General features: G+C 40.4%; 1 protein-coding gene across 1 annotated transcript in view; it reads right to left on the minus strand.

The window, feature by feature from the left end:
* Positions 1-5,008: 5,008 nt before the first annotated feature.
* The window catches only part of cyp27c1 (cytochrome P450, family 27, subfamily C, polypeptide 1), a 78,856-nt gene continuing 60,379 nt past the window's right edge, over positions 5,009-23,485 (minus strand). Inside the window, exons 6-9 of the mRNA XM_061974689.2 lie at positions 12,343-12,509; positions 5,855-5,933; positions 5,558-5,761; positions 5,009-5,496 (exon numbers count right to left, since the gene is read on the minus strand). Coding sequence (XP_061830673.2) covers positions 5,377-5,496; positions 5,558-5,761; positions 5,855-5,933; positions 12,343-12,509 — 570 coding nt within the window. The 3' untranslated portion in view covers positions 5,009-5,376. The remainder of the gene's footprint in view (positions 5,497-5,557; positions 5,762-5,854; positions 5,934-12,342; positions 12,510-23,485) is intronic.

Genomic DNA, 23,485 nt, shown 5'->3' on the forward strand with positions numbered 1-23,485 from the left:
TCCCTTTCGGGGTTTTTTTTTTTTTTTTTTTTTTTTCTAAAAAAAAAAAAAGAACGATGTAGTATTTTTTTTCATAAAACAAGTTATTTCCAGGCCAAAATAAAAAATGAAAAAATATTTTATTAATTCATTTATTATTATTTCTTATCTTTATTTAAAATGTCTGCTAAATAAAAAATCTAAATAAAAATTCTATTAAGTAATTATTAAAATGGGAAATAATTTAGCCACATGATTTTAATAAATCATAAAGAACACATCTTTATGGATTTGTTTTTAACCATATGACAAAAAGATAATTTAATTATTTTTATTTTATTTTATAAATGGGGGCAGCTGGCAACTTACCGGTATGCTTTTACTAAAAAAAAATTCTGAAAACGATTTAGTATTTTTTTTTTCCAAAAACTAGTTATTTCCGTGCCAAAATAAAAAACAATCCTTTTGTTTTATTATTATTATTATTATTATTATTATTATTATTATTATTATTATTATTATTATTATTATTATTATTTGTTTTCCATCTAAATATAAAGTCAATTAAATAATCCATAAAATAAACTAGCCAGAGTATATTAGTGAGAAAATAAAAACACATATTTATGGATTTTGGTACCAAATAACATAATAAATGTTTTTTTTGTTTTTTTTTGTTTTTTTGGGGGGATGAATGGGGGAAGCTGACACCTTTAATTATGTTTTTTGTTCTAAAATGTATTTAGTATTTTTTTTTCATAAAACAAGTTATTTCCGTTTAAATAAGAAAATCGCATTAGGCCTTTAAGAACCACTGGCATAGAACAATCACACAAAAAAAAGTAAAACATGAAAAAAAAAAAAAACTTATTATGAATGTATAGATTTGAAGTTGATCGAGATACTTAAGTTTTAAAAGTTAAAAAAAAAAAGAAAAAAGGATGACTTCTTTTTAACACTTTTATGAGTGGGACCTTTTTGGATTGCCGATAAATTTAGTGGGATTTTTTTAAAACTGTAATTGCTCATCATAATGCATCACAATCAATTTTTGACCTATTCAAGGTTTCAATTACTTCACATCAAATATACCACTTTGAATATTTTTTGGAGGAAAATATTGCCATAAAAAAAAGAAAAAGTTTTCTTTGACAAAAAGGGCATAGAACAATCAAACAAAAATAAAACATGAAAAAAACAAACATATAATCGATGTATAGATCTGAAGTTGATCGAGAGACTTAAGTGCTAAAAGTAAAAAAAAAGAAAAAAGGATGACTTCTTTTTAACACTTTTATGAGTGGGACCCTTTTGGATTTCCAATACATTTAGTGGGATTTTTTTTAAACTGTCATTGCTCATAATAATGCATCACAATCAATTGTTGACCTATTCAAGGCTCCAATTACTTCACATCAAATATTACACTTTCAATATTTTTTTGGGGAAAAATATTGTATATTTTGTGTACTTGCCATAAAAACAGGGTTTTTGATTGATTGATTGAGACTTTTATTAGTAGATTGCACAGTACAGTACATATTCCGTACAATTGACCACTAAATGGTAACACCCCAATAACTTTTTCAACTTGTTTAAGTCGGGGTCCACTTAAATCGATTCATGGGCATAGAACAATAAAACAAAAAAATTAAACATGTAAAAAAAAAAAAAAGGTTATTATCGATGTATAGATCTGAAGTTGATTGAGAGACTTAAGTGTTAAAAGTAAAAAAAAGAAAAAAAAATGACTTCTTTTTAACACTTTTATGAGTGGAACCTTTTTGGATTGCCAATACATTTAGTGGTTTTTTTTTTAAAACTGTCATTGCTCATAATAATGCATCAAAATCATTTTTTGACCTATTCAAGGCTCCAATTACTTCATAACAAATATCACACTTTGGAATTTTCTTGGGACAAAATATTGTATGTTTTGTGTACTTGCCATAAAAACAGGGATTCGACAAAAAGAGCATAAAATATACAAAATTTCAGCGTGCTTCTTTGCACACTCTTGGCATTCTCTCCATGCGCTTCAAGCACACCTGTGAAGTGAAAACCAGTTCAGGTGACTGTCAGGTTCAAACACTGATGATATCTATTAAACAAGACAAGAGGCAAAGAATTAAACACAGACATAATTGAATTTGGACTCAATTGAGGAGACACGCCTGGACACACTGTACCCTTGTACAGTATCTCAGCACGCTCTGCCAAAAGATTGCATGTATCCTTCTTTTATTTTGGACCCTCCCCGACCACATGGCCACCATTACTTCCAAAGGACAAAGGTTTGTAAAATAGTTCAAAAAGAGTAAGAGCATTTAAGTCCCATCTTAAAACTCATTTGTATACTCTAGCTTTTAAATAGCCCCCCTGTTAGACCAGTTGATCTGCCGTTTCTTTTCTTCTCTCCTCTGCTCCCCTATTCCTTGTGGAGGGGCGGAGGGGCACAGGTCCGGTGGCCATGGATGAAGTGCTGGCTGTCCAGAGTCGGGACCCGGGATGGACCACTCGCCTGTGCATCGGCTGGGAACATCTCTGCGCTGCTGACCCGTCTCCGCTCGGGATGGTGTCCTGCTGGCCCCACTATGGTCTGGACTCTTACTATTATGTTGGATCCACTATGGACTGGACTCTTACTATTATGTTGGATCCACTATGGACTGGACTCTCACAATATTATGTCAGACCCACTCGACATCCATTGCTTTCGGTCTCCCCTAGAGGGGGGGGGGGGTTACCCACATATGCGGTCCTCTCCAAGGTTTCTCATAGTCATTCACATCGACGTCCCACTGGGGTGAGTTTTTCCTTGCCCTTATGTGGGCTTTGTACCGAGGATGTCGTTGTGGCTTTTGCAGCCCTTTGAGACACTTGTGATTTAGGGCTATATAAATAAACATTGATTGATTGATTGATTGAAAAAGAGTTCCATAAAATATTTCAAAAAGAGTTCGTCTGGAAATTGGGCAGATCCTGTCATCTCTCCGCTCTGAAGTCCTTGGGCCAGAACAACATCCTTCTGTTGATTACCATACATGAAAGAACACAGGAACACCATCTTGCCCCCCCCCCCCCCCCGCCCCCCCAAACACGGTGGAGTTTTACGAGCCTTACTCTTGGTAGGCCTCAAAGACAGCCTTTTTGTCTTCTTGTCAGGAACACAATGTAATACAAAGTTTTTGTGATAATTTAGAAACAATTATTCTAACAGTGACTACCTCTTGAAGCTCATGGAGAGAATGCCAAGAGTGTGCAAATCAGTAATCAGAGCAAAGGGTGGCTATTTTGAAGAAACGAGAATATAAAACATGCTTTCAGTTATTTCACCTTTTTTTTGTTAAGTACATAACTCCACGTGTTCATTCATAGTTTTGATGTGACAATCTACAAGGTAAATAGTCATGGAAATAAAGAAAACACATTGACTTAGGAAACGTGTCCGACTTACTGCCGGCAATGCGGACCAAGCTCTGACACTGATCATACAGGGAGCGAACCGCCACAATAAGACAGTCCGTTACCCCATACTCTCTGAGCACTCCCCACAGGACTTCCCGGGGTACACGGTCGAATGCCTTCTCCAAGTCCACAAAGCACATGTAGACTGGTTGGGCAAACTCCCATGCACCCTCAAGAACCCTGCCGAGAGTATAGAGCTGGTCCACAGTTCCACGACCAGGACGAAAACCACACTGTTCCTCCTGAATCCGAGGTTCGACTATCCGGCGTAGCCTCCTCTCCAGTACACCTGAATAGACCTTACCGGGAAGGCTGAGGAGTGTGATCCCACGATAGTTGGAACACACCCTCCGGTTCCCCTTCTTAAAGAGAGGAACCACCACCCCGGTCTGCCAATCCAGAGGTACCGCCCCCGATGTCCACGCGATGTTGCAGAGTCTTGTCAACCAAGACAGCCCCACAACATCCAGAGCCTTAAGGAACTCCGGGCGGATCTCATCCACCCCCGGGGCCTTGCCACCGAGGAGCTTTTTAACTACCTCGGCAACCTCAGCCCCAGAAATAGGAGAGCCCACCACAGATTCCCCAGGCACTGCTTCCTCATAGGAAGACGTGTTGGTGGGATTGAGGAGGTCTTATAAGTATTCTCTCCACCGATCAACAACATCCGCAGTCGAAGTCAGCAGAGCACCATCCCCACCATACACGGTATTGAAGGATTAGGTCCCTGCTATTTGCAGATGATGTGGTCCTGATGGCTTCCTCCGGCCAAGATCTTCAGCTCTCACTGGATCGGTTCGCAGCCGAGTGTGAAGCGACTGGGATGGGAATCAGCACCTCCAAGTCCGAGTCCATGGTTCTCTCCCGGAAAAGGGTGGAGTGCCATCTCCGGGTTGGGGAGGAGATCTTGCCCCAAGTGGAGGAGTTCAAGTACCTTGGAGTCTTGTTCACGAGTGAGGGAAGAGTGGATGGTGAGATCGACAGGCGGATCGGTGCGGCGTCTTCAGTAATGCGGACGCTGTATCGATCCGTTGTGGTGAAGAAGGAGCTGAGCCGGAAGGCAAAGCTCTCGATTTACCGGTCGATCTACGTTCCCATCCTCACCTATGGTCATGAGCTTTGGGTCATGACCGAAAGGACAAGATCACGGGTACAAGCGGCCGAAATGAGTTTCCTCCGCCGAGTGGCGGGGCTCTCCCTTAGAGATAGGGTGAGAAGCTCTGTCATTCGGGGGGAGCTCAAAGTAAAGCCGCTGCTCCTCCACATGGAGAGGATCCAGATGAGGTGGTTCGGGCATCTGGTCAGGATGCCACCCGAACGCCTCCCTAGGAAGGTGTTTCGGGCACGTCCGACCGGTAGGAGGCCACGGGGAAGACCCAGGACACGCTGGGAAGACTATGTCTACCGGCTGGCCTGGGAACGCCTCGGGATCCCCCGGGAGGAGCTGGACGAAGTGGCTGGGGAGAGGGAAGTCTGGGCTTCCCTGCTTAAGCTGCTGCCCCCGCGACCCGACCTCGGATAAGCGGAAGAAGATGGATGGATGGATGGATGGGACATTGACTTAGGAGGTGTGTCCAAACTTTTGGCATGTACTGTATATTTTCCTGTCAAAATTGAAAGAAGGAATAGATTCAGTAAGAAAAGATGAAGTACTTTATTGCTACATATTGTTTGCAGGCGTTTAAAATGAGGAGTTTGACACCTCTGGATTGACATAATCCAATGGATTATGTAAACGGCTCTGGGTCTGAATCAGGGGGAAAAGCAAACTAGATAAAAACAACAATTTGACTTTATTGGTCCGGTATTGTCCTCATTGCTACACCAAGTCTGAGTAAAACCTCAGTAAAACCGAAGGATGAGTTCCCACAAAAACAACTAGTCATAGATGAACAGTACAGTACGTCAGAATATGAAGAAGATCCCTCCCTAGTTGTTCCTGTCGGTGAACTGCAGGTGGATGGGGTCTGCAGGGCACAGGAGACCGTGCGTTTTGGCCTTGACGTCGGCTGAGAGCGCAGGCGTGCCGATGTGGAACCTCTGAACCAGCTGGGCAAAAACACATCAAGTATGAATGCAACATTTTGGAACAGCGGGGTTTAGTCCTTACCCGGGTCAGGACCAGGTGCATCTCCAGCTCCGCTATCCTCTTGCCGATGCAACTCCTGATGCCGTAGCCGAAGGGAATGGAGCCAAAGTTGTCCACGCGATCCGAGGAGTCCTTCCGAATCCAGCGATCCGGCCGGAAGTCCAAGGCGTCGGCAAAGTTCTCCTCTTCCAGGGAAGTGGAGTAGTGACACAGAGCCAACTGAGTCTGGCAAAGATGGGGAACGAGTGAGAACTGGAGCTGCAAAAACCTTTTGGCTCGGTACAAAACAGCAAAGTATTGAACCCACGCCAAGCGTACCCCTTTGGGGATGAAGTATCCGCCCACCACCAGGTCGTCCTGGGTAATCCGGCCATTGCCAGGGAGAACTGGAAAAAGCCTGACAAAAAGACAATGCAATTATATTATAGACCAAAGTTCAACAATAGGACTAAAGTTCAACAATAGGACTAAAGTTCAACAATAGGACTAAAGTTCAACAATAGGATTAAAGTTCAACAATAGGACTAAAGTTCAACAATAGGACTAAAGTTCAACAATAATACTAAAGTTCAACAATAAGACTAAAGTTCAACAATAGGACTAAAGCTCAACAATAGTACTAAAGTTCAACAATAGGACTAAAGTTCAACAATAGGACTAAAGTTCAACAATAGTACTAAAGTTCAACAATAGGACTAAAGTTCAACAATAGGACTAAAGTTCAACAATAGGACTAAAGTTCAACAATAGGACTAAAGTTCAACAATAGGACTAAAGTTCAACAATAGGACTAAAGTTCAACAATAGGACTAAAGTTCAACAATAGGACTGAAGTTCAACAATAAGACTAAAGTTCCACAATAGGATTAAAGTTCAGCAATAGAACTAAAGTTCAACAATAGGACTAAAGTTCAACAATAGTACTAAAGTTCAACAATAGGACTAAAGTTCAACAATAGGACTAAAGTTCAACAATAGGACTAAAGTTCAACAAAAGTATAAAAGTTCAACAATAGGACTAAAGTTCAACAATAGTACTAAAGTTCAACAATAGGACTAAAGTTCAACAATAGTACTAAAGTTCAACAATAAGACTAAAGTTCAACAATAGGACTAAAGTTCAACAATAGTACTAAAGTTCAACAATAGGACTAAAGTTCAACAATAGGACTAAAGTTCAACAATAAGACTAAAGTTCAACAATAGGACTAAAGTTCAACAATAGTACTAAAGTTCAACAATAGGACTAAAGTTCAACAATAGGACTAAAGTTCAACAATAGTACTAAAGTTCAACAATAAGACTAAAGTTCCACAATAGGATTAAAGTTCAACAATAGGACTAAAGTTCAACAATAGGACTAAAGTTCAACAGTAGTACTAAAGTTCAACAATAGGACTAAAGTTCAACAATAGGACTGAAGTTCAACAATAAGACTAAAGTTCCACAATATGATTAAAGTTCAGCAATAGAACTAAAGTTCAACAATAGGACTAAAGTTCAACAATAGTACTAAAGTTCAACAATAGGACTAAAGTTCAACAATAGGACTAAAGTTCAACAATAGGACTAAAGTTCAACAAAAGTATAAAAGTTCAACAATAGGACTAAAGTTCAACAATAGTACTAAAGTTCAACAATAGGACTAAAGTTCAACAATAGTACTAAAGTTCAACAATAAGACTAAAGTTCAACAATAGGACTAAAGTTCAACAATAGTACTAAAGTTCAACAATAGGACTAAAGTTCAACAATAGGACTAAAGTTCAACAATAGGACTAAAGTTCAACAATAGTACTAAAGTTCAACAATAGGACTAAAGTTCAACAATAGGACTAACGTTCAACAATAGGACTAAAGTTCAACAATAGGACTAAAGTTCAACAATAGTACTAAAGTTCAACAATAGGACTAAAGTTCAACAATAGTACTAAAGTTCAACAATAGTACTAAAGTTCAACAATAGGACTAAAGCCACCAAACCATTCTTCAATCGATTCATCGAAAATTACTTCTTCAATTGATCGGTAGATTTGATTTTGTAACAAACTGTTCGTTTTTCAAATAAATTCCCCCCAAAATACACCAACAATTGTCTCGTATGGGAAAAACTTTACATGCTTGTGGTTTGGTCGGGGATACCAAAGAAAATGACTAAAAGAGCCGTTTTACTTCCTCCGCCATCCCGGGGAATAGTATATATATATATATATATATATATATATATATATATATATATATATATATACACCGTATTTTCCGCACTATTAGCCGCACCTAAAAACCACAAATTTACTCAAAAGCTGACAGTGCGGCTTATAACCCGGTGCGCTTTATATATGGATTAATATTAAGATTCATTTTCATAAAGTTTCGGTCTCGCAACTATGGTAAACAGCCGCCATCTTTTTTCCCCGTAGAAGAGGAAGCGCTTCTTCTTCTACGCAAGCAACCGCCAAGGTAAGCACCCGCCCCCATAGAACAGGAAGCGCTTCTTCTTCTACTGTAAGCAACCACCCGCCCGCGTAGAAGAAGAAGAAGAAGCGCGCGGATATTACGTTTCATTTCCTTTGTGTGTTTACATCTGTAAAGACCACAAAATGGCTCCTACTAAGCGACAGGTTTCCGGTTCATGAAAAGACGCAATCTCTCCATCCGCACACTGACTACTATTTCACAGCAACTGCCTAAAGACTTTCAAGAAAAGCTGGCTACTTTCCGTGCATATTGTAAAAACAAGATAGCTGAAAAAAAGATCCGGCCAGAGAACATTATCAACATGGACGAGGTTCCACTGACTTTTGATATTCCTGTGAACCGCACTGTGGATACAACGGGAGCACGTACGGTGAATATTCGCACCACAGGGAATGAGAAGTCATCCTTCACTGTGGTTCTAGCTTGCCATGCTAATGGCCAGAAACTTCCACCCATGGTGATATTCAAAAGGAAGACCTTGCCAAAAGAGACCTTTCCAGCCGGCGTCATCATAAAAACTAACTCGAAGGGATGGATGGATGAAGAAAAGATGAGCGAGTGGTTAAGGGAAGTTTACGCGAAGAGGCCGGGTGGCTTTTTTCACGCAGCTCCGTCCATGTTGATATACGACTCCATGCGCGCCCACATCACGCTGGTTTTTAATATATTACTAAAGTTTGACTGACCTATCTGACTGTTTTTTTGACATTCCTTTAGCGCAGTTAGATGCGGCTTACAACACGGGGCGGCTTATAGGTGGACAAAGTTTTAAAATATGCCGTTCATTGAAGGCGCGGCTTATAACCCAGGGCGCCTTATGGTGCGGAAAATACGGTAATTGATTTGAAATTATCATAATAATTCATTTAAAATGACCATATTTAATTATTGAAATAATTGCTTGTTTATCAACAACTTTGGCATTTTATTCATTACATTTTGAAACTCTCAGAAGCCAAATTATGTTATATTCCTTAAGATTTATTTATGCAAGTTTGAAGTATCAATTATCTAAACACAGTTTTGTTTGCATATTTTCAAGATGTATACATATATATATATATATATATATATATATATATATTATTGACGTCACTTTCAACCTGAGAAATAACAGCTACCAACCATTCACGAAACCCAACACAACACTCCAATACGTGCACCATGACAGCAACCACCCACCCACCACCACGAAAAGAATACCTACCGGAATCAATAAAAGGCTATTGATGCTTTCATCTAGCAAAGCTGAATTTGACCAAGCAACCCCCCCGTACCAAAAAGCCCTTGATGAAAGCGGATACAATTTCACCCTCACCTATGAACCCACGCCAGGAAACCAGCCAAAAAAGAACAGAAAACGGAACGACATCATCTGGTACAACCCCCCATACAGCAAAAACGTCTCAACGAACATTGGACACAAATTCCTCAATCTGATTGACAAACACTTTCCCAAAGACAACATCCTAAGAAAAGTATTCAACAAGAACAACATTAAATTGAGCTACAGCTGCATGAACAATATACGACAAATCATCTCAAACCACAACAAAACAATTGCAAATGAGCCGTCGGCCCTCAGACAGAACGACTCCAAAACCAACAAAGGATGTAATTGTCGAAAGAAACCTGATTGCCCTCTCAACGGGGGGTGCTTACAAACATCAGTTGTCTACCAATCTAAGGTAATACGCAAGGACATTAACACATCCGACACATATGTAGGATTAACCGAGGGAGAGTTCAAAACCAGATGGAACAATCACAAGGCTTCTTTCAGGAACAAAAACCTGCGAAATACCACAGAACTCAGCAAACACATTTGGGACCTCAAAGACAATAATGTTGAATATTCAATAACATGGCAAATTCTTGCATCCAGCACACCTTACAATAGTGGTAATAAAAGATGCAACCTATGCTTGAAAGAGAAACTGTTTATTATTTACCGTCCAGACCTGTCATCCCTCAACAAGCGCAGCGAAATTGTAACAGCATGCCGCCATAGACGGAAACACCTCCTAGGTAACACATGAGCCAATCACCACGCCCTTAGGCCAGCCTGTACCCACCCACTCTGTGCCCTATATAAACCATGGTATGCGAATGCTCCCATTAAAATCTCCTGACGATTGAGGGTACCCCCCCTCATGAAACAGGCCTGTAGAGATGAAATAGTCTTGTGATTTTTTCCCACACATACATATATATATATATATATATATATATATATATATATATATATGTATGAAATACTTGACTTGGTGAATTCTAGCTGTCAATATACTCCTCCCCTCTTAACCACGCCCCCAACCACGCCCCGCCCCACCCCCGACCACGCCCCCACCCCCATCCTCCCGAAATCGGAGGTCTCAAGGTTGGCAAGTATGGTATAATAACTATAATGGAACTTTTTGTTGTGTTTTAGTGTGTTCCTGCCTTCTCTATTGTCTGCACCTGTGTTTTAGTGATTCATCCTCGGCGAGGTGCGGACCTGGTGACACACCTGCTCGCAATTAGCCCGCCAGTACTTAAAGCTCATCACCTACAGCTTGACCTTGCTGGTCATCGTTTCCTGAACTCCGCACGTGCATGCACCCACCTCGCCTCATGGTACGTTGCTTTCCCTTGTCCTGTTATTGCTCACTTCTTTGTGTTTGTTCCCTAGCCTCCTTGAGGCAACAAAGACTTTATGCAGTACCGTATTTTCCGCACTATAAGGCGCACCGGATTATTAGCCGCACCTTCAATGAATGGCATATTTCATAACTTTGTCCACCAATAAGCCGCCCCGGACTATAAGCCGCGCCTACGCTGCGCTAAAGGGAATGTCAAAAAAACAGTCAGATAGGTCAGTCAAACTTTAATAATATATTAAAAACCAGCGTTCTAACAACTCTGTCCCAAAATGTACGCAAATGTGCAATCACAAACATAGTAAAATTCAAAATAGTGCAGAGCAATAGCAACATAATGTTGCTCGAACGTTAATGTCACAACACACAAAATAAACATAGCGCTCACTTTCTGAAGTTATTCTTCATTCGTAAATCCTTCGTCTTCGGTGTCCGAAGTGAAAAGTTGGGCAAATGTGAGATCCAAAATGGACGGTTCCGTCTCGTCGAAGTCATCGGAGTCAGTGTCACTGTTATCCAGCAGTTCTGTGAATCCTGCCTTCCGGAAAGCTCGGACCACAGTTGTGACCGAAATATCTGCCCAGGCATTTACGATCCACTGGCAGATGTTGGCGTCGTCTGGCGCTGTCTGCCTGTCTTAGTGAAGGTGTGTTCGCCTTCTGTCATCCATTGTTCCCACGCAGTTAGCAGTCTAGCTTCGAATGCCCTGTTGACACCAATATCTAGCGGCTGGAGGTCTTTTGTCAATCCACCCGGAATGACGGCGAGTATTGAATTAAGCACGTAAGCGTGTCTCTTAAAGTGATGTTATGAGCTAGCAAATATAACAACTACACTACCCAGCATGCAACGATAGTTACGAGCATGCGCGGTAGCCCTGAGAAGCGTTGTTGTATGCTGGCAGTTAGAATGTGGTTATGAGCACGCTGTGAGTAAACGTTGAGAACTCAGTTAACACGCCTCGTCTGCATTATTTATAATTAGACAGACAACACACTTAATAGGAGCCATTTTGGGGTCTTTACATAAACACACAAATGGAAATGAAACGTCACATATCCCAGCATGCACCGCGCGCTTCTTCTTCTTCCGGGGGCGGGTGGTTGCTTACAGTACAAGAAGAAGCGCTTCCTGTTCTATGGGGGCGGGTGCTTACCTTGGCGGTTGCTTGCGTAGAAGAAGAAGCGCTTCCTGCTCTACCGGGAAAAAAGATGGCGGCTGTTTACCGAAGTTGCGAGAACGAAACTTTATGAAAATGAATCTTAATATTTATCCATATATAAAGCGCACCGGGTTAAAAGCCGCACTGTCAGCTTTTGAGTAAATTTGTGGTTTTTAGGTGCGGCTAATGGTGCGGAAAATACGGTACTTGGTGCACCCTGGCCTCCCCCCCCTGCCAACCACTGAGGAACCTGTTTTGTTAATATACATGGTGTGCACTTTTTGCCCCATCGCTCTTTGTTACATTTTTGGACTTATTAAATATATTACTTTTTGTATTTCAAACTTGCCCCTTGACCAGTTCGTAACACTTTTGCAGGTTAGAAAAGCTCCTTCAGTTTGCACGGAGATTCCCTAAAAATGTCTTTTTACACATTTTTATTTATTCTCCAAACTGATTTTTTGAAATTTCGGGATGATTAAGAGTCGCGGTTTGGTTGTTTTGTGCGAGTAGTGAGTTGTTTGCACCTGAGAGTCTCTTTGACCAGGCCCCTGATCAGAGGCAGACGAGGGACGTCGTCGGCCGTGGCGACAGCTCGGGGGCCCAAAGTCCTCTCCACCTCCGTGTAGATCTGCTCCTGGATCTCAGGGTGTCTGGCCAGCAGGTAGCTGGCCCAGGACAGCGTGAAGGAGGTCTGGAAGGACACACTGGTTGAGAGTGGGACAGCTTTCATTGACTGAGGTGATATAAGAGTGTTGCGTAAGAAGCTCGGTCTTCCACATGCTGAGCAAGACACCAGCTGCACTCACAGTCCTTCTAAAGCTGGTCATGAATCAGCGTCTAACTGTACTTTCATTAGGCGGGCTAAATCCAGACACACTTTGTGGGAATAAAAATAGTGTGGCATCAGATTCCACACACACACACACACACACACTTGACATTTCCTTTGGCGCTGCTGATGACATCACAGCTCATTGTGATGACTTTCCACACACTTTTATCTGTCACACATGTGTCATGTTCCCACACTGGACTTGCCCTGCTTGGGTTACGGTACGTCTGGATCCCTGCCTTCAGTCTTCTCGCTTCCCCGCCCAGGAATGTGGTCATGATGAGTCACGGGTACACCCGGGAGGTCAGTCCGGTATTATTGTCTGACGAGGAACTGAACCTCGTCCAGGCCCACGGGTGGTCCAGTAGCAAGCTTTGTACTCTAGTAAGAGTTCTGTTACTTTACAGCAGGGGTCCCAACTTTTACACTGAGGCATGCAGGGGCCATTTTGATATTTTTCACTTATCAAAACCCATCCATCCATCCATCTTCTTCCGCTTATCCGAGGTTGGGTCGCGGGGGCAGCAGCCTAAGCAGGGAAGCCCAGACTTCCCTCTCCCCAGCCACTTCGTCCAGCTCCTCCCGGGGGATCCCGAGGCGTTCCCAGGCCAGCCGGGAGACATAGTCTTCCCAACGTGCCCTGGGTCTTCCCCGTGGCCTCCTACCGGTCGGACGTGCCCTAAACACCTCCCGAGGGAGGCGTTCGGGTGGCATCCTGACCAGATGCCCGAACCACCTCATCTGGCTCCTCTCGATGTGGAGGAGCAGCGGCTTTACTTTGAGCTCCCCCCGGATGACAGAGCTTCTCACCCTATCTCTAAGGGAGAGCCCCGCCACCCGGCGGAGGAAACTCATTTCGGCCGCTTGTACCCGTGATCTTGTCCTTTCGGTCATGACCCAAACCTCATGACCATAGGTGAGGATGGGAACGTAGATCGACCAGTAAATCGAGAGCTTTGCCTTCCGGCTCAGCTCCTTCTTCACCACAACGGATCGATACAGCGTCCGCATTACTGAAGACGCCGCACAGATCCGCCTGTCGATCTCACGATCCACTCTTCCCTCACTCGTGAACAAGACTCCGAGGCACTTGAACTCCTCCACTTGGGGCAAGATCTCCTCCCCAACCCGGAGATGGCACTCCACCCTTTTCCGGGCGAGAACCATGGACTCAGATTTGGAGGTGCTGATTCCCATCCCAGTCGCTTCACACTCGGCTGCGAACCGATCCAGTGAGAGCTGAAGATCTTGGCCAGATGAAGCCATCAGGACCACATCATCTGCAAAAAGCAGAGACCTAATCCTGCAGCCACCAAACCAGATACCCTCAACGCCTTGACTGCGCCTAGAAATTCTGTCCATAAAGGTTATGAACAGAATCGGTGACAAAGGGCAGCCCTGGCGGAGTCCAACCCTCACTGGAAACGGGTCCGACTTACTGCCGGCAATGCGGACCAAGCTCTAGCACTGATTATACAGGGAGCGAACCGCCACAATAAGACAGTCCGTTACCCCATACTCTCTGAGCACTCCCCACAGGATTTCCCGAGGGACACGGTCGAATGCCTTCTCCAAGTCCACAAAGCACATGTAGACTGGTTGGGCAAACTCCCATGCACCCTCAAGGACCCTGCCGAGAGTATAGAGCTGGTCCACAGTTCCACGACCAGGACGAAAACCACACTGTTCCTCCTGAATCCGAGGTTCGACTATCCGGCGTAGCCTCCTCTCCAGTACACCTGAATAGACCTTACCGGGAAGGCTGAGGAGTGTGATCCCACGATAGTTAGAACACACCCTCTGGTTCCCCTTCTTAAAGAGAGGAACCACCACCCCGGTCTGCCAATCCAGAGGTACCGCCCCCGATGTCCACGCAATGTTGCAGAGTCTTGTCAACCAAGACAGCCCCACAACATCCAGAGCCTTAAGGAACTCCGGGCGGATCTCATCCACCCCCGGGGCCTTGCCACCGAGGAGCTTTTTAACTACCTCGGCAACCTCAGCCCCAGAAATAGGAGAGTCCACCACAGACTCCCCAGGCCCTGCTTCCTCATAGGAAGACGTGCTGGTAGGATTGAGGAGGTCTTCGAAGTATTCCCTCCACCGATCCACAACATCCGCAGTCGAGGTCAGCAGAACACCATCCTCACCATACACGGTGTTGACATTGCACTGCTTCCCCTTCCTGAGGCGGCGGATGGTGGTCCAGAATCGCTTCGAAGCCGTCCGGAAGTCGTTTTCCATGGCTTCCCCGAACTCCTCCCATGTCCGAGTTTTTGCCTCTGCGACCGCCGAAGCCGCACATCGCTTGGCCTGTCGGTACCTGTCTGCTGCCTCAGGAGTCCTATGAGCCAAAAGAGCCCGATAGGACTCTTTCTTCAGCTTGACGGCATCCCTTACCGCCTTATCAAAACCAATATATCATTTTTTGTAACCCTTAGAGCTCCTCTCCAGACATCACATGGACAAAGATGAGACCTTCTGGAGGAAAGTTCTGTGGTCAGATGGAACAAAAAATGTAGCTGTTTGGCCACAATACCCAGCAATATGTTTTGAGGAGAAAAGGTGAGGCCTTTGATCCCAGGAACACCAATCCCTATCGTCAAGCATGGTGGTGGTAGTATTATGCTCAGGGCCTGTTTTGCTGCCAATGGAACTGGTGCTTTAAATGGGACAATGAAAATTAGCTCCAAATTGTTCAGGACAAGCTAAAATCATCAGCCCGGAGGTTGGGTCTTGGGCACAGTTGGGTGTTCCAACAGGACAATGACCCCAAACACACCTCAAAAGTGGTAAAGGAATGGCTAAATCAGGCTAGAAAGAAAGTTTAAGAATGGCCTTCCCAAAGTCCTGACTTAAACGTGTGGACAATGCTGAAGAAACAAGTCCATGTCAGAAAAGCAACACATTTACCATATTTTCCGCACTATTAGCCGCACCTAAAAACCACAAATTTACTCAAAAGCTGACAGTGCGGCTTATAACCCGGTGCGCTTTATATATGGATTAATATTAAGATTCATTTTCATAAAGTTTCGGTCTCGCAACTACGGTAAACAGCCGCCATCTTTTTTCCCCGTAGAAGAGGAAGTGCTTCTTCTTCTACGCAAGCAACCGCCAAGGTAAGCACCCGCCCCCATAGAAGAGGAAGCGCTTCTTCTTCTACTGTAAGCAACCACCCGCCCGCGTAGAAGAAGAAGAAGCGCGCGGATATTACGTTTCATTTCCTTTGTGTGTTTACATCTGTAAAGACCACAAAATGGCTCCTACTAAGCGACAGGTTTCCGGTTCATGAAAAGACGCAATCTCTCCATCCGCACACGGACTACTATTTCACAGCAACTGCCTAAAGACTTTCAAGAAAAGCTGGCTACTTTCCGTGCATATTGTAAAAACAAGATAGCTGAAAAAAAGATCCGGCCAGAGAACATTATCAACATGGACGAGGTTCCACTGACTTTTGATATTCCTGTGAACCGCACTGTGGATACAACGGGAGCACGTACGGTGAATATTCGCACCACAGGGAATGAGAAGTCATCCTTCACTGTGGTTCTAGCTTGCCATGCTAATGGCCAGAAACTTCCACCCATGGTGATATTCAAAAGGAAGACCTTGCCAAAAGAGACCTTTCCAGCCGGCGTCATCATAAAAGCTAACTCGAAGGGATGGATGGATGAAGAAAAGATGAGCGAGTGGTTAAGGGAAGTTTACGCGAAGAGGCCGGGTGGCTTTTTTCACGCAGCTCCGTCCATGTTGATATACGACTCCATGCGCGCCCACATCACAGATGGTGTCAAAAAACAAGTGAAGCACACAAATACAACACTCGCCGTCATTCCGGGTGGATTAACCAAAGAACTCCAACCGCTCGATATTGGTGTCAACAAGGCATTTAAAGCACGACTGCGAACGGCGTGGGAACAATGGATGACCGAAGGCGAACACACTTTCACTAAGACAGGGAGACAGCGCCGGACGACATACGCCAACATCTGCCAGTGGATCGTAAATGCCTGGGCAGATATTTCGGTCACAACTGTGGTCCGAGCTTTCCGGAAGGCAGGATTCACAGAACTGCTGGACAACAGCGACACTGACTCCGATTACTTCGACGAAACGGAGCCGGCCATTTTGGATCCCGTATTCGCCCAACTTTTTAATTCGGACACCGTAGGAGAATAATTCGAGGGATTTATGAATGAAGAATAACTTCAGAAAGTGAGTGTTATGTTTATTTTGTGTGTTGTGACATTAACGTTCGAGCAACATTATGTTGCTATTGCTCTGCACTATTTTGAATTTTACCATGTTTGTGATTGCACATTTGCACATTACCGTACATTTTGGGAGTGAAAAGAGTTGTTAGAACGCTGGTTTTTAATATATTATTAAAGTTTGACTGACCTATCTGACTGTTTTTTTGACATTCCTTTAGCGCAGTTAGATGCGGCTTACAACACGGGGCGGCTTATAGGTGGACAAAGTTTTGAAATATGCCGTTCATTGAAGGCGCGGCTTATAACACAGGGCGGCTAATAGTGCGGAAAATACGGTAATATTATTTTTGTCCAAATTTTTTTTTATGACAAACAAACAAAATACACAATATTAATCGAACCAACAAATTAATAGATTACTAAAATAATTGACAGCTGCAGAGAAATCTTTGTTTATTTCAACTATTTTTCATTAAATACCTGCGTTAGGGCTATTAAATATATTTTGTCCGATTACTCGATTAGTCGAACAAACAAATCGATAGATTAATAAAATAATCGACAGCTGCTCCAATAGATATGTCTTGCACGTATAGAAACATTCACAAAGAATCTTTGACGTCCTGAAGTCTAGATTGTAATGAAAATCATAGTAATAAAGTAAAAGTAGTAGTGGTTTCGTTAAACAAAAATACTCAAAAGTAAAACGTATGTTGCATTAAAACTACTCTCAGAAGTACAATTTATCCAAAAAGTTACTTCAACTATTGTAACACATTAGATATAGTGTGTTACTACTTGGGCTGCATGGATTAATCAATTAAATTGATTTATTCGATTAGAAAAAGGCGTCAATTTATATTCTGTTGCTTCGAATAATCGTTTAGTGTAAATAATACAAATGTATAAAATCCAGAACGCATGGAGTGTCTGAAACTTAATTTCCACATGGTTGCAGACAAAGCAGAAGCAGAGAAATATTTGTTTATTTCAACCATTTTCCATTAAATACCTGCGTTAAGGCTATTAAATGTGTTTTGTCCGATTACTCGATTAATCAAACAAACAAATTGATAGATTACTAAAATAATCGATAGCTGCACCAATAGATATGTCTTGCACGTACAGAAAAATTCACAAAGCATCCTTGACATCCTGAAGTCTAGATCGTAATAAAAGAAGTTGTTTATTTCCACTATTTCCCATGAAATACCTGTGTTAGGGCTATTAAATGTGTTTTGTCCGATTTCTCTATTAATCGAACAAGAAAATCGATGGATTACTAAAATAATTGATAGCTGCACCAATAGAAATGTCTTGCACGTATAGAAAAATTCACAAAGCATCATTGACGTCCTGAAGTCTAGATCGTGATAAAATAAGTTGTTTATTTCCACTATTTCCCATTAAATACCTGCGTTAGGGCTATTAAATGTGTTTTGTCCAATTACTCGATTAATCAAACAAACAAATTGATAGATTACTAAAATAATCGATAGCTGCACCAATAGATATGTCTTGCACGTTTAGAAAAATTCACAAAGAATCTTTGACGTCTTGGAAGTCTAGATCGTAATAAAATAAGTTGTTTATTTACACTATTTTCCATTAAATACCTGCGTTAGGGCTATTAAATGTGTTTTGTCCTATTACTCGATTAATCAAACAAACAAATTGATAGATTACTAAAATAATCGATAGCTGCACCAATAGAAATGTCTTGCACGTACAGAAAAATTCACAAAGAATCTTTGACGTCTTGAAGTCGAGATCGTAATAAAATAAGTTATTAATTTCCACTATTTTCCATGAAATACCTGCGTTAAGGCTATTACATGTGTTTTGTCCGATTACTCGATTAATCAAACAAATTGATAGATTACTAAAATAATCGATAGCTGCACCAATAGATATGTCTTGCACATTCAGAAAAATTCACAAAGAATCTTTGACGTCCTGAAGTCTAGATCGTAATAAAATAAGTTGTTTATTTCCACTATTTTCCATTAAATACCTGCGTTAAAGCTATTAAATGTGTTTTGTCCGATTACTCGATTAATCAAACAAATTGATAGATTACTAAAATAATCGATAGCTGCACCAATAGATATGTCTTGCACGTACAGAAAAATTCACAAAGAATCTTTGACGTCCTGAAGTCTAGATCGTAATAAAATAAGTTGTTTATTTCCACTATTTCCCATTAAATACCTGCGTTAGGGCTATTAAATGTGTTTTGTCCGATTACTCGATTAATCGAACAAGAAAATCGATGGATTACTAAAATAATTGATAGCTGCACCAATAGATATGTCTTGCACGTATAGAAAAATTCACAAAGAATCGTTGACGTCTTGAAGTCTAGATCGTAATAAAATAAGTTGTTTATTTCCACTATTTTCCATTAAATACCTGCGTTAGGGCTATTAAATGTGTTTTGTCCGATTACTCGATTAATCGAACAAGCAAATCGATGGATTACTAAAATAATTGATAGCTACACCAATAGAAATGTCTTGCACGTATAGAAAAATTCACAAAGAATCTTTGACGTCTTGAAGTCTAGATCGTAATAAAAGAAGTTGTTTATTTCCACTATTTTCCATGAAATACCTGCGTTAGGGCTATTGAATGTGTTTTGTCCGATTTCTCGATTAATCGAACAAGCAAATTGATGGATTACTAAAATAATTGATAGCTCCACCAATAGAAATGTCTTGCACGTATAGAAAAATTCACAAAGAATCTTTGACGTCTTGAAGTCTAGATCGTAATGAAATAAGTTGTTTATTTCCACTATTTTCCATTAAATACCTGCTTTAGGGCTATTAAATGTGTTTTGTCCCATTACTCGATTAATCGAACAAGAAAATCGATGGATTACTAAAATAATTGATAGCTGCACCAATAGAAATGTCTTGCACGTATAGACAAATTCACAAAGAATCTTTGACGTCTTGAAGTCGAGATCGTAATAAAATAAGTTGTTTATTTCCACTATTTTCCATTAAATACCTGCTCTAGGGCTATTAAATGTGTTTTGTCCGATTACTCGATTAATCGAACAAGCAAATCGATGGATTACTAAAATAATCGATAGCTACACCAATAGAAATGTCTTGCACGTATAGAAAGATTCACAAAGAATCGTTGACGACCTGAAGTCTAGATCGTAATAAAAGAAGTTGTTTATTTCCACTATTTTCCATGAAATACCTGCGTTAAGGCTATTAAATGTGTTTTGTCCGATTTCTCGATTAATCGAACAAGCAAATCGATGGATTACTAAATTAATTGATAGCTACACCAATAAAAATGTCTTGCACGTATAGAAAAATTCACAAAGCATCGTTGACGTCTTGAAGTCTAGATCGTAATAAAAGAAGTTGTTTATTTCCACTATTTTCCATGAAATACCTGCGTTAGGGCTATTGAATGTGTTTTGTCCGATTACTCGATTAATCGAACAAGTAAATCGATTGATTACTAAAATAATTGATAGCTACACCAATAGAAATGTCTTGCACGTATAGAACAATTCACAAAGAATCTTTGACGTCTTGAAGTCTAGATCGTAATAAAATAAGTTGTTTATTTCCACTATTTTCCATGAAATACCTGCGTTAGGGCTATTAAATGTGTTTTGTCCGATTAATCGATTAATCGAACAAGCAAATCGATGGATTACTATAATAATCGATAGCTGCACCAATAGATATGTCTTGCACGTATAGAAAAATTCACAAAGCATCGTTGACGTCTTGAAGTCGAGATCGTAATAAAATAAGTTATTAATTTCCACTATTTTCCATGAAATACCTGCGTTAAGGCTATTACATGTGTTTTGTCCGATTACTCGATTAATCAAACAAATTGATAGATTACTAAAATAATCGATAGCTGCACCAATAGATATGTCTTGCACATACAGAAAAATTCACAAAGAATCTTTGACGTCCTGAAGTCTAGATCGTAATAAAATAAGTTGTTTATTTCCACTATTTTCCATTAAATACCTGCGTTAAAGCTATTAAATGTGTTTTGTCCGATTACTCGATTAATCAAACAAATTGATAGATTACTAAAATAATCGATAGCTGCACCAATAGATATGTCTTGCACGTACAGAAAAATTCACAAAGAATCTTTGACGTCCTGAAGTCTAGATCGTAATAAAATAAGTTGTTTATTTCCACTATTTCCCATTAAATACCTGCGTTAGGGCTATTAAATGTGTTTTGTCCGATTACTCGATTAATCGAACAAGAAAATCGATGGATTACTAAAATAATTGATAGCTGCACCAATAGATATGTCTTGCACGTATAGAAAAATTCACAAAGAATCGTTGACGTCTTGAAGTCTAGATCGTAATAAAATAAGTTGTTTATTTCCACTATTTTCCATTAAATACCTGCGTTAGGGCTATTAAATGTGTTTTGTCCGATTACTCGATTAATCGAACAAGCAAATCGATGGATTACTAAAATAATTGATAGCTACACCAATAGAAATGTCTTGCACGTATAGAAAAATTCACAAAGAATCTTTGACGTCTTGAAGTCTAGATCGTAATAAAAGAAGTTGTTTATTTCCACTATTTTCCATGAAATACCTGCGTTAGGGCTATTGAATGTGTTTTGTCCGATTTCTCGATTAATCGAACAAGCAAATTGATGGATTACTAAAATAATTGATAGCTCCACCAATAGAAATGTCTTGCACGTATAGAAAAATTCACAAAGAATCTTTGACGTCTTGAAGTCTAGATCGTAATGAAATAAGTTGTTTATTTCCACTATTTTCCATTAAATACCTGCATTAGGGCTATTAAATGTGTTTTGTCCCATTACTCGATTAATCGAACAAGAAAATCGATGGATTACTAAAATAATTGATAGCTGCACCAATAGAAATGTCTTGCACGTATAGACAAATTCACAAAGAATCTTTGACGTCTTGAAGTCGAGATCGTAATAAAATAAGTTGTTTATTTCCACTATTTTCCATTAAATACCTGCTCTAGGGCTATTAAATGTGTTTTGTCCGATTACTCGATTAATCGAACAAGCAAATCGATGGATTACTAAAATAATCGATAGCTACACCAATAGAAATGTCTTGCACGTATAGAAAGATTCACAAAGAATCGTTGACGACCTGAAGTCTAGATCGTAATAAAAGAAGTTGTTTATTTCCACTATTTTCCATGAAATACCTGCGTTAAGGCTATTAAATGTGTTTTGTCCGATTTCTCGATTAATCGAACAAGCAAATCGATGGATTACTAAATTAATTGATAGCTACACCAATAAAAATGTCTTGCACGTATAGAAAAATTCACAAAGCATCGTTGACGTCTTGAAGTCTAGATCGTAATAAAAGAAGTTGTTTATTTCCACTATTTTCCATGAAATACCTGCGTTAGGGCTATTAAATGTGTTTTGTCTGATTACTCGATCAATCAAATAAACAAATTGATAGATTACTAAAATAATCGATAGCTGCACCAATAGACATGTCTTGCACGTATAGAAAAATTCACAAAGCATCGTTGACGTCTTGAAGTCTAGATCGTAATAAAAGAAGTTGTTTATTTCCACTATTTTCCATGAAATACCTGCGTTAGGGCTATTAAATGTGTTTTGTCTGATTACTCGATCAATCAAATAAACAAATTGATAGATTACTAAAATAATCGATAGCTGCACCAATAGACATGTCTTGCACGTATAGAAAAATTCACAAAGCATCGTTGACGTCTTGAAGTCTAGATCGTAATAAAAGAAGTTGTTTATTTCCACTATTTTCCATGAAATACCTGCGTTAGGGCTATTAAATGTGTTTTGTCTGATTACTCGATTAATCAAACAAACAAATTGATAGATCACTAAAATAATCGATAGCTGCACCAATAGATATGTCTTGCACGTATAGAAAAATTCACAAAGAATCTTTGACGTCTTGAAGTCGAGATCGTAATAAAATAAGTTGTTTATTTCCACCATGAAATACCTGCGTTAGGGCTATTAAATGTGTTTTGTCCGATTACTCGATTAATCGAACAAGCAAATCGATGGATTACTAAAATAATTGATAGCTGCACCAATAGAAATGTCTTGCACGTATAGAAAAATTCACAAAGCATCGTTGACGTCCTGAAGTCTAGATCGTAATAAAAGAAGTTGTTTATTTCCACTATTTTCCATTAAATACCTGCGTTAGGGCTATTAAATGTGTTTTGTCCGATTACTCGATTAATCGAACAGGAAAATCGATGGATTACTAAAATAATTGATAGCTACACCAATAGAAATGTCTTGCACGTATAGAAAAATTCACAAAGAATCGTTGACGTCTTGAAGTCGAGATCGTAATAAAATAAGTTGTTTATTTCCACTATTTTCCATTAAATACCTGCGTTAGGGCTATTAAATGTGTTTTGTCCGATTACTCGATTAATCGAACAAGAAAATCGATGGATTACTAAAATAATCGATAGCTGCACCAATAGAAATGTCTTGCACGTATAGAAAAATTCACAAAGCATCGTTGACGTCCTGAAGTCTAGATCGTGATAAAATAAGTTGTTTATTTCCACTATTTTCCATTAAA

This window comes from Nerophis lumbriciformis, linkage group LG15 (assembly GCF_033978685.3).
Source record: "Nerophis lumbriciformis linkage group LG15, RoL_Nlum_v2.1, whole genome shotgun sequence".
Taxonomy (NCBI): Eukaryota; Metazoa; Chordata; class Actinopteri; order Syngnathiformes; family Syngnathidae; genus Nerophis; species Nerophis lumbriciformis.